The 12,509-nt window shown below is 36.7% G+C and overlaps 1 protein-coding gene across 1 annotated transcript in view; it reads right to left on the bottom strand.

Moving 5' to 3' along the window:
- Positions 1-6,934: 6,934 nt before the first annotated feature.
- Positions 6,935-12,509, bottom strand: part of LOC136024757 (nucleolar protein 16-like) — a 33,378-nt gene continuing 27,803 nt past the window's right edge. The window contains exon 4 of the mRNA XM_065700208.1: positions 6,935-7,307. Within this exon, the coding sequence (XP_065556280.1) occupies positions 6,990-7,307 (318 nt within the window). The 3' untranslated portion in view covers positions 6,935-6,989. The remainder of the gene's footprint in view (positions 7,308-12,509) is intronic.

The raw sequence follows: 12,509 nt of genomic DNA, 5'->3' as shown, positions 1-12,509 counted from the left end.
AGGGTTTAGTATCCCCAGGGGCATAGTTATAAAACTTATCAACTACTATAATCAAAATACTTTTTTCATAATTTTGATGACTTTTGGAGAGGGAGCCTCTAGAGGAACAGCTTGAGAGGAGCTGGCTGCCGTCCAATACCTTTTGAGCATACCACGGAATATTCTTTCTGCTGTCCCTAAAATATTGCTAATACCTCTTTTAAAATTCTATTTTTGTCTTCCTGGTCTGGGCCACTGAAAGATAATATTATTCAAAATGCTTTTGAATTTGTACCTTTCATTTACAAAATTGGCTACGGTTAATCCAGGGTTCATCCCTATAAAAAGCTCTATGTGCAGAAGTGGTAATTTTATTTCAGTCTACGTTGAGACTCCGTTTAAGGATTTCATGTTTAAGTCTTAGTTTCAAGTTAGAGTTTAGTTTCAGAGAGATACATATATTTTGTAGAAGACATCAAAAGAATATAAGTGAGTTATTTTCAACAACTGTGTTAGATTATTTTCCACAAACCTAGGCAGGGTAGGAATAGAGTTCGCAAGAAATACCGTCATTAGTATATCAATCGAGGGGTCTGTTACCCTCCAAACAGATAGCTAGAGACATTGGTGGTGACCCAGGTGGTGGCACCCGTGGTCGAGAGTTTGACCGTTCGATTAAGTTACCATACCCTGGAACAGGGTATTACCATACCATATATTTACCTTACAGTAGCGGTAGCCACGATTAGTGGCTTTCCACTCCAATTAGTGGAACCAGTGTTGGTTCCATTACAACAAGTAATGCCAGCGGCTGTCCATTACTAATATTCAAGTTCACTTTTCAAGAGTCAAAAGCGATCAGAGGGCAACTAGCCCCCCGCCCTTTTTTTCCCCAAATACATCTGATAAAAATTTGAGATAGCTATTTTGTTACAAATATTTCAAAGATCATATAACAAAAACTCTGGAGTGGAAACAATTCCTCAGCACCAGGGGCCAGTCGTTGTAAGTTATACCCTGGGGGCATCTATGGTTCTTATAGAAGGGATGCTCGTAAAAACATGGGAGAGGGCTGGTTTGATTGGAAATTGAAAGTTCTAATTCATTTTTAAAGAGTCAAAAGAGACCGAAGGGCAACTAGCCCCCTCACGCTTTTTTTTCCACAAACCCATCCGATAAAAATTTTGAGATAGTCATTTTGTTAAAAATAGTTCGAAAATCCGAAAATAAAAACTCCAGAGTCGACACAAACCCCGGAGCCCCGGGGGCAAGTGTTTTAAGTTATGCCCCGAGGGCATATGAGGTTTTTATGTAAGGGGAGATCGTATAAACTTCAGAGGTTCTAGTTCTTTTTTTTTTAGAGATTGTCAGTTTGTTTGAAATGGTTCAACGATCAGACAACATAAATTTCGGGGTCAACATACCCCCCCTTGAGCTCGGAAGAATGCCCTGGGGGCATATAGTTTTTATTACCTCGGAGGTGACTCAAACGATTAGAAATTGGAAGTTCTAATTCCCTTTTTAAGAGTCAAAATTGATCCGATTGCAACTAGCCCCTTCCCCCCTACTTTCTTTTCCCAGATGTGTCCGAGTGATTTTTTTTTTTTTAAATAGCCATTTTGTTCAAAATAGACCAAACATCATGCAACAAAAGACTCTAGGGATAACATAGCCAACCAAAACCTGGGGGCAAATGTTGTCAATTATGCCCTGGGGGCGTATGATATTTTTATCGAAGGGATGGTAGCATAAACTTCAAAGGGGATCATTCAATTGTAAATCGAGATTTCTAGTTAACTTTTTAAGAGTTAAAAGTAATCGGAGGGTAACTAGCCCCCTCCCCAAGGCCCCTTTTTCCCCAAATGCATCTGATCAAAACTTCGAGATAGTCATTTTGTTCAAAATAGTTTAAAAATCAAATAATAAAAACTCAGGGATCATCACAGCCCCCCCCCCCCACCCCAAAGTATTGTAAGTTATAGCCCCAGGGAAGATAAGGTTTTTTTGTAAGGGGTGGTCACACAAACATCAAAGGTGGCTCATTTTGATTGGAAATTGAAATTTCTTTACCTTTTCGAGTCGTCAAAAATGATCACCGGGCACATAATCCACCCCCACCCTCTTTTCCCCAAATGCATCTGATCAAAATTTTGAGATAGCCATTTTGTTTGAAATATTCCAATGGTCGGATTATAAAACTTTAGGACCCATATATCCCCCTCCCCGTGACCTAGGAGAAGGGTTGTAACTTATGCCTCGGGGGCATTTAAAGTTTTTACAAAAAACGTGGTCGTATAAACTTTGGAGGGGACTCAAATATTAGAAACTGAAATTTATAGTTCTCTTTTTAAGAGTCAAAAGTGATCCGATGCTAACTAGTCCCCCCCACCAACCCCAAGCCCATAAGGCTCCAACTTTTTCTCCAGAGGCACTTCAAATGCAAGGTGGGTGTTATAAACTTCGGAGGGGGCTCACTCAAATACAAATAAGAATTTCTAGTGCCCTTTTTAAAATTCAAACGTGATTGGAGGGCATCAAGCCCCCCCTTTCCACACCCTCTTTTCCCCAAACACACCCAATCAAAATTTTTAGATTGCTATTATGTCCAAAATAATCAAGAGGTGAAGTAATTAAAATAATTCTTCCTCGGGGTTAACAAAACCTCCCACTGCCCCCAGAACAAGGGCTGTAAGTTATGCAAGCCGTCCATTGATCATATATAAGGTTTTTTTAAAGGGGTAATCATATAGACTTCGGAAAAGCCTCAATCGATTTAAACTGAAAGTTCTAGTTCCATTTTTAAAAGTCAAAAGCAATCAGACGGTAGGCAACACCTCCCCTCCCTGACACCTTTTTTTTAAATACTTTCGATCAAAATTTTAAGTTAGCCATTTTGTTCAAAATCGTTCGAATTTCAAAATAGCTATGGTCCCGGGTTTGAACCGGGTGGGGGAAAGGGCTGCAAGTTATACTAGCAGCCCATCGTTAACATATAAAGCTTCTATGGAAGGCGTGGTTGTGAGAACTTTGGAGGAAGTTTATTCGATCGGAAATCAAAATTTAGTGTGTCCTTTTTAAGGATGGAAAATGATGAAAAAGTAAAAAGCCCCACTCCCCCTGCGCCCTTTCCCCCCAAATGCATCTAATAAAAATTTTAAGTTGTGGAACTTGCTTATTGTTACTTTTACACTTCGTTTACACTGATACCTTGTTTACTTAGACGCTTTCTTTACTTTGATGCTTTGGTACTTTGATACTAGTTTGGATTCTTTGATGAAAGTTTGATGTTGAAAAAAAAATTGATTTTGAAATAAGAAATTTTCTAAAAACTTGAAACAATCAAATCAAACAAATATTAATTTAAAAACCTTTCCGAAAAAGAAATTTTTCAAAGAAAAGTAAAGGCCATCTTAAACTTAAGATCAGCAGATACAAACTTGAAACGACAAGAAATTACTATTAAAGAATAAATGAAATCCAAAAAAAAAACAAAACAGAGATTAAATAAACAAATCATAGCAAACAAACATACAATAGGTACTAATATAAATGAATCTTAAAACGAGTGAAACTTAAGTTGAATATACAAATGAAGCTTGAAACGAACAAAATCACTACAAACAAGAATTTGGGTTTTGCCTCCTTTTCTAACTGTAGAAGTCTAAAACCTGCTTCGTCATTGGCGCTTTACTGAAAGCTATATGTGTCTTGAACAGTCTTGGAAAGTACAAATAAAATCAAACTGAATCTTTGATATTGTTGAAAGATAGTCAGTTCAAGATTTTATTTCACTGCAATATTTATTTTCGCTTTTAATACTGTAATAACGAGAAAAGAAAATATTTGTAATATAATTCGTTTTCAGTAAAGCGCCAATGACGGAGTATGCTTTAGACTTCTACAGTTAAGGAAGGGGGCAGTATCCAAACTCTTGCTTGTAGTAAAACTGTATTTGCCTTGAACAGTCTTGGAAAGGACTAATAAAATTAAGGAATATTTGATATATAATAATATTAATTGCTGAAAGCTCATCACTCCTTAATTTTATTCTACTCTAATTTTTATGTTTATTTTCAATGTTGTAATAAGTACAGAAGAAAATATTTGAAACATAATTCGTTTTATTTGTAATATAATTACAATTTGTAATATCGTTTTATGTGTGATATTTGTAATATAATTCGTTGAATCAGACTTAAACGAAAAGTAGAAAAACACAGAGGAGCTTCAAAGAAAGATAAATGATAAATGAGAAAGCTTCAAAGAAAGAAAGCCTAAAGATGGTTCAGACATACTAGACAAAACCCATTTCAATAAATTATTCTATCTATTTGTGACGCCCAAAATAAGCCCAGAACAATATAAAAATAATAGTAGACATAGTTTAGAACGATGTATATCCCCTTTTAGAAGGGGTGCGATCTTGTGTTGCTTTGGGGAGTTATTTGAACAAGCTTGTCTTTTGCGTTCCCAAAATTCTCATGAACTATCTTGAAGAGGGTTTTTAAGTCTAAGATCTTGAAGAGGGTTTTTAAGTCTAAGATCGTTCTTCTTGTCTCAAGTTTATGGAGAGTGAGCCTTCTTAGAGCTTCGTCATACGGAAGGTTTCTGAATCCTTGAAGTCCTTTTACAAAGCGTTTCTGGACTCGTTCTATTCTGTCAATATCTTTTTGAGATATGGCGACCAGATGACAGTGGCGTATTCAAGCTGTGGCCTGACGTAGCTTGTGTATCCTGAGATCTTTGAGTGAATGTCAAGGTATCGTAGGTAGTGAGTGAGTAGCCAGTGAGTGTTTGATGCTTTATGCACAACCAGGCCAATATACTTTTCTGGTTTGAGGTCCAAGCTCAGAATTACACCTAGGTCCTTTTCACATGTAGATTTTGTCAGGTCGATACCTTTCATTTTGTATGAGTACTTCGGATTGGGTGGCCAAGATGGACGACAGAGCATTTTGCTACATTTGGTGAAAGTTCCCATTCTTCGAGCTTCTCTGTCTGGGCGTCCAAGTCGCTTTGGATTGGTGATGATGCACTAGCTTCTCCCATGAGCTTCGTATCGTCTGCAAACAGGCCTAAGTCGGTTTGGAAAATGGTATTTATGCAAATGTCTATGTACATGACGAACAAGACTGGGCCGAGAACAATACCTTGTGGGACGCCACTGGTTGCATCTATCCATGTGGATAGTGTGTCTGCAACCTTGACTGCTATTTTTTTTTATCATCGAAGAATGCTGAGAGCCAATTTTTTAGCTTTCCCTTGATTCAATAGACATCTAGGCAGTAGATGAATTTTCGCAACGATATTCGGTCGAAGGCCTTAAGTAAATCGATTAGGATAATATCTATTAAAATCCCATGGTCCAGGGCAGACTGGAAGTAGTCGTGTATCACTACTAGTTGCAAAACAGTAGAACGATTACGGAAGCCATGCTGATGATTTGGGATGAGGTTGTTAAATTCGAGGTGCGAGTTTAACTTTTCCACTATGACCCTTTCCATGATTTTCAGGAATGGTGAAGTAAGGCTGATCGGGGTCACTCCGTTTCCCTTTTCCTTTAATATTTTATGGAGAAGACTGAAAATATTTAAAATATATGTTCCATAATTATTGAAGAAGACTATGTCAATTAAAAACGAGTAGAAATTAATAAAAAAAACTTCCTCCACAAAAGAAGTTTTTCTAAGAAAATTAAAGAGCTACGTTAAACCAAAGATGAGGAAAAATAAATTCAAATAATTCTTCAAACATAAAACTACCATAAATCACATTAAATAAATAAATAAAAACCAAAACAAGCAGAAATTACAGTAAATGACCGAGTCAACCTCAAAACGAGCAGAAAATAAGAAGAGTTGGGCTGACAACCCCCTCAATCTATCTTCTAAAGACCAGAACATAGTTTCCACTACAGCGAAAACAAAATTCATTTAAATGTTTTCTCTCTTTTTTTATTTAACAAACAAAAAAATAATAAAGCTTTCTGGAATAAATATAATTATATATATTCAACTGTCAATCCATATTCATTTTTTTTCAGTAGTCTTTGTTATGATGGTGACTTTTTGTTTGGTATTATGAGAAGTAAAAACACACCTCAAAATAAGGATTGTTTGCCTCCTTGTATTCTACTTTTTTTTAAACTTGAAATTTCATAAAGTAACGTTACAACTTCTTGTCTTGAAAGTGGCTATTTTAAAGGAAAAGGCACAAGAGAATTGCGTAAAACAGATTTTACCTGCGTTGGCGATTAGAATACAGAAGATCTATTTTTTGATGACAAAATAAAATGCAAAAAAAGATTTTAGGCCCATCAGGGAATCAGGGAATCAGGCTCATCAGGAGTTTTTTTTTCATCATCTCAAAACTTGCAGCAGTTTTATTAGGATGAAATTAAAGCCTTCTCCCATTGGTGGAACGACAGACTAGTCTAATTTATTAAGAAATTAATTGTCATTAGTGACATTCAGTAAATGATAGGCATTAACGATACCTTTGGTATTTTTATGGTATTCTCGGTATTTATTCTACCTAAAAACTGGATATAAAAAAAAAAAAAAACATAAATCTATTTTGTAAAATCAGGTGATATATAACCACATGACATGTTTAAAGCTTTTAATCTTCGCCCAAAAAAAAATGCTAATCTTTTTGTATCTATTATAGTTCTGTTAATCGTACATAAGAAGATGTTTCAAGCGCCTAGACATTAAGTTTTTGCAGTTAATCTTAATTGATTTTTTTTAGGGGGGGGACTTGTCTCATATGGCACATTTTTGTCAAGGGCGCTACCACCTCTCAGAATCACGAACCTTATGAGCTATAAAACGAGCATCTTAGTAGGTAAAACCGGTCTTCAGCAGCAGGTAAAAACATTTTGGGTAAAAATGGTTTACTACATGAAGCCATACCAATGAAAATCCTAATTTGAAAAAAAAGTCGAAACCAAAAAAAAAGAAAGATAGAAAATGTATTTCAAACTCTCAACTTGCAGCTACTACTGTATCTCAAATTGCAACTTGCGCATTTTTTGCCATTTTTTTCTCTAACATTCTCTTCTCTCTTCTTTGTCTGTCTTTTAAGTCAATTTTTTCTTCAAACGCTTTCTGCTCCTTTATCAAATAACGTTTGGTTGCTTCCCAGCGTTGCCAACGTTTCATTACTTTTTCAGGGACTCTTTTCGGAGTCTTTTCCCCTTCAGGAATAATTCCTCTCTTTTTGAGATATTTTACTTGAAGGTCAGGCAAGGACAAAACTTTTTGAATTCTTTTTCTAATGACACTCGGTGTTTCTTGATAGATGTTCTTCTTATCCATAGCCATGGCCTAAAAGAAAAAGAGAGATACAGATACAAGATACCACAGCCCCTGGTTTACTCAGCAGTGTTTTAAAAAAAAAGCACTTTTAAAGTTTTTATTAGATTTATCCAATTTTTTGCTGTAGGTTCACATAATATGACGGCTAAAAGAAATAACCAATAAAAAAAGAGGAAAATTTCAACTCCATTTCTAGTCTTGCTGTTTGAATTTCAACGGATGTCTATTTTTTACATGTTTTTTATTTCATATTATTACATATTTTATATTATTTGTACTTTTATGTGTGTAGTTACGTGTTTTTACTGCATTCGGAGAGCGTGAGTTCTGTTGAATGAAAGGGAAACACAGTGGAGTAATTCGGGGATACAGAATGTATATCAAATTCTCAAAAGCTCAAAAAGGAGAAAAAATAAAAACTTTTTTTTTGTTCGAAGAATAAAAAAAAAATCTAGGAAACTACAAATTTGACTGAATAATACAGTTTTATTTGACATAAATGTATGAGAAAGAAAAAGACAAAATAGCAAATATATAGACACTCACAAGGACAGCAAACTATTCCTATATATCCCAGAGCTAAATTGATCCTAAATTAATATGCGTATTTTGTTTTAATTTTTCATGCACGGTGAACCAAACTCAAAACCTGCATTAATTCAAAAACGTTCAGAAATGAAACTTAAAAAAAAACATGTTTTTTAACTGAAAATAAGGAGCGACATTAAAACTTAAAAATTACAGAAAATATTCTACATATGAAAGGGGCTGTGCCCTCCTCAAAATAATCAAACATATCTTCTTTAAAATGTGTAAACTTGTAACCGGTGAAACCGGCTGAAACCGGTAAATAATATTTAATAGGATTATTTTATTGCATTGTGTTCATTTGTATGTGTTGTTGTTTTTATGGCACTTGGTATTAACCAAGTGATATATAGCGATCGCAAATACTGTCGGTCTGTCTGTCCCGGTTTTGCTACTTTAGGTACTTCCAGGTAAGCTAGGACGATGAAATTTGGCAGGCGTATCAGGGACCATACCAGATTAAGTTAGAAATAGTCGGTTTCGTGATTTGACCATCTTGTGGGGGGGAGATTGCGGGGTCGATTAATTCGGAAAAATAGAAAAAATGAAGTATTTTTAACTTACAAACGGGTGATGGGACCTTAGTGAAATTATATAAAAAAAAAATAGATTTTTTAAATGAAAGTAAGGAGCAACATTAAAACTTAAACGAACAGAAATTACTCCGTATATCAAAGGGACTTTTCCTCCTCAACGCCCCGCTCTTTACGCTAAAGTTCGACTCTTTCTCTTAACTCTATTTTTAAAGCAGTAAGAAACTTTTGCGTAAAGAGCGGGGCGTTGAGGAGGAAAAGCCCCTTTCATATACGGAGTAATTTTTGTTCGTTTTAAGTTTTAATGCTGCTCCTTACTTTCAGTAGAAAAAACTTTTCATACTTATTTTTTCATTGTTTTTTCAAATAATGCTAGAAAATCCTGCGCCCTCTTCATTGAAATTCTCTTCCCCCATGACAAGTTTCTCCATGGAAATATCCTCCCACGTAACCCCCCCTCAAATCTCCCCCTAAACAAAAAAAAACCCTGAAAACGTCTGTATACTTCCCAGTAACCATTACTATATGTAAACACAGGTCAAAGTTTGTAACTTGCAGCCCCTCCCACAAGGACTGCGGGGGAGTAAGTCGTCCCTAAAGGCATGGTTATTAGGTTTTTCGACTATGGTGAATAAAATGGCTATCTCAGAATTTTGATCCGGTGACTTTTGGGAAAAATTAGTGTGGGAGGGGGCCTAGGTCCCCCCTCCCTCTTTCGGTCACTTAAAAAGGGCACTAGAGCTTTTAATTTCCATTAGAATGAGCCCTCTCGCGACATTCTAGGACAACTCAGTCGATACGATCACCCCTGGGAAAAAACAACAACAAAAAAACAAACAAAAAAAAACAAATAAACACGCATCCGTGATCTGTCTTCTGGCAAAAAATGCGAAATTCCACATTTTTGTAGATAGGAGCTTGAAACTTCTACAAAAAGGTTCTCTGATACGCTGAATTTAATGTTGTGATTTTCGTTAAGATTGTATGACTTTTAGGGGGTGTTTCCCCCTATTTTCTAAAATGAGGCAAATTTTCTCAGGCTCGTAGCTTTTGATGGGTATAACTGACCTTGATGACACTTAAATGTTTAAAATCAGCATTAAAATACGATTCTTTTGATGTAACTATTGGTATCAAAATTCCATTCTTTAGAGTTTCGGTTACTATTGAGCCGGGTCGCTCCTTACTACAGTTCGTTACCACGAACTGTTTGATTTGATGTTTGGAAGGATATCGTGTCTCAGAGCTCTTATTTTAAATCCGACCAGACCCGGTGACATTGGGGGGAGTTAGGGGGGACCTAAAATCTTGGAAAACGCTTAGAATGGAGGGGTCGGGATGAAACTTGGTGGGAAAAATAAGCAGAAGTTCTAGATACGTGATTGACATAACTGGAACGGATTTGCTCTGTTTGGAGGAGCGGGGGGGGGGGGGGGGTTAAATCTGAAAATTAGAAAAAAATGAAGTATTTTCAACTTACGAAGGAGTGTTCGGATCTTAATGAAACTTGAAGTTTGGAAGAATATCGTGTCTCAGAGCTCTTATTTTAAATCCCAACTGGACCGGTGACATTGGGGGGAATTGAGGGGGGAACCTAAAATCTCGGAAAACGCTTAGAGTTGAGGGATCGGGATGAAATTTGGTGGGAAAAATAAGCAAAACTCATAGATACGTGATTGATATAACCGGAACGGATCCACTCTCTTTGGGGGAGTTGGGGGGGGGGATAATTCTGAAAAATTGGAAAAATGAAGTATTTTTAACTTACGAAGGAGTGATCGGATCTTAATGAAATTTGATATTTGGAAGGATATCGTGCCTCAGAGCTCTTATTTTAAATCCTGACCGGATCCGATGACATTGGGGGGGAGTTCGGGGGGGACCTAAAATCTTGGAAAACGCTTAGAATGGAGGGATCAGGATGAAACTTGGTGGTAAAAAATACTCGTAAGTCTTAGATACGTGATTGAAATAACCGGAACGGGTCCGCTCTCTTTGAGGGAGTTGGGCGAGGATGGTTAATTCGAAAAAATTAAAAAAAGAGGTATTTTTAACTTACGAATGAGTGATCAGATCTTAATGAAATTTGATGTTTAGAAGGATATCGAAACTCTTATTTTAAATCCCGACCAGATCCAGTGTCATTAGGGGGGGGGGACCGGAAATCTTGGAAAACGCTTAAAGCGGAGAGATCAGGATGAAACTTGGTGGAAAGAATAAGCCCAAGTCCAAGATAGGTGACTGACATAACCGGACCAGATCCGCTCTCTTTGGTGGAGTTGGGGGGGGGGGGGGGGGAGTAGTTCGGAAAAATTAGAAAAAATTAGGTATTAGTAACTTACGAACGGGTAATCAGATCTTAATGAAATTTGATATCTAGAAGGATCTCGTGCTTTAGAACTCTCATTTTAAATCTCGACCAGATCCGGTGACACTGAAGAGAGTTTGAGGGAGAAACCGGAATTCTTGGAAAACGTGAAAATCAAGGTGTCTGACGAATGGGTGATCGGATCTTAATGAAATTTGATATATAGAAGAATCTTATGTCTCAGATGCTTCATTTTCAATTCGAATCGGATCCGGGGACATAGAGGGTTGGAGGGGGGAAACAGAAATCTTGGAAACCGGAAAAACCTTAGAGTAGAGAGATCGGGATGAAACTTGATGGGAAGAATAAGCACAAGATATAGATACGATATTGACACAACTGGTACGGATCCGTTCTCTTTGAGAGAGCTGAGGGGTTGTTAATTTGGACAAATCAGAAAAAATGAGGTATTTTTAACTTAAGAATTGGTGGCCAGATCTTAATGAAATTTGATATTTAGAAGGAACTCCTAATTTCAAATCCCAACCAGATCTTTTGACATTGGGGAGAGTTGGAGGGGGAAACTGGAAATCTTGGAAAAGCTTATAAATGTCGTAGATACGTGACTGACGTAACTGGACTGGATCCGCTCTCTTTGGTGGAGTTAGGTGGTGGGGTTCAGTGCTTTGGCAAGTTTGGTGCTTCTGGACGTGCTAGGATGATGAACATTGGTAGGCGTGTCAGGGAGCTGCACAAATTGACTTGATAAAGTCGTTTTTCCCGATTTGATCATCTGGGGGGCAGAAGGGAGACGAAAAATTAAAGTATTTTTAACTTGCGAGTGGGTGATCGGATCTTAATGAATTTTAATATTTAGAGGGACCTCGTGACTCAGAGCCTCTGATTTTCCTTTTAAAGGAATCTATTGATTCTAGAGCTCATATCATATGAGCTCTTGGCTCTTCCGACCTCGTCATGAGTGCCATATGAGCTCTTAGCTCTTGTTTTATATAAGATAGGCTAGGTGGATAATCATGAGATGTTATGGACTTATAATCATAATATGAATTTGCAGCACAAGTCCTTAGGACTTTCTTTTTGCTGCAATACTTTATTAGTGTTGTCATTTTTATTTATGTTTATATTGTGGATAAAAATAAAACCTACCTACCTAATTACCTTTTAGATTCTTTCATAACGTTAAAATTCATACCTGTGAATTATACGGACCCCTATTATATAGTAGGAACGTTTCTATTTAACATAGTGTCCGTAGCTGCTGGCCCCTAGTAAATAACGAACAATGGCTCCTGGTAACTAGATATTAAAACTGGCTACTGAGAAAAAGAATGCCCATTTGTAGCTGATTCAGATGGATGATATCTCGTTTAGTTTTGACTGTAAAAAGTTATTTCAAAAGCGAATAAATGGATATTTTGAAAAATAGCCTGAAATCTCTAAAAAAAAAGCATCGGACTGAAACAAAATAAACACCATTGGAATCACCATGGACGAAAACCACCTAGAGAAGACTTACAGTACCCTGACTTGAGCAAGAAGGAAATCACTTTTTTGAATGGGTGCTGATGTACCTTCAGCGAAGTTGAACTTCGAAGCTGAAATATTTATTTAAGGTTTAAACAAATTCCACTGTCTTAGATGACTTCCCCTATTGTTTCAGTTATTTTTATGACGTTATTTTTGTATGGGGACATGGAGAGACGTTCTATTATTTAAAACCTTTTTGACATATCTTAAACGTTGAACCTTTAGTTTTCCCTA

This window comes from Artemia franciscana, chromosome 3 (assembly GCF_032884065.1).
Source record: "Artemia franciscana chromosome 3, ASM3288406v1, whole genome shotgun sequence".
NCBI lineage: Eukaryota > Metazoa > Arthropoda > Branchiopoda > Anostraca > Artemiidae > Artemia > Artemia franciscana.
Note: the sequence above shows the minus strand (reverse complement) of the source record. Positions and strands in the feature narration are given on the sequence as shown.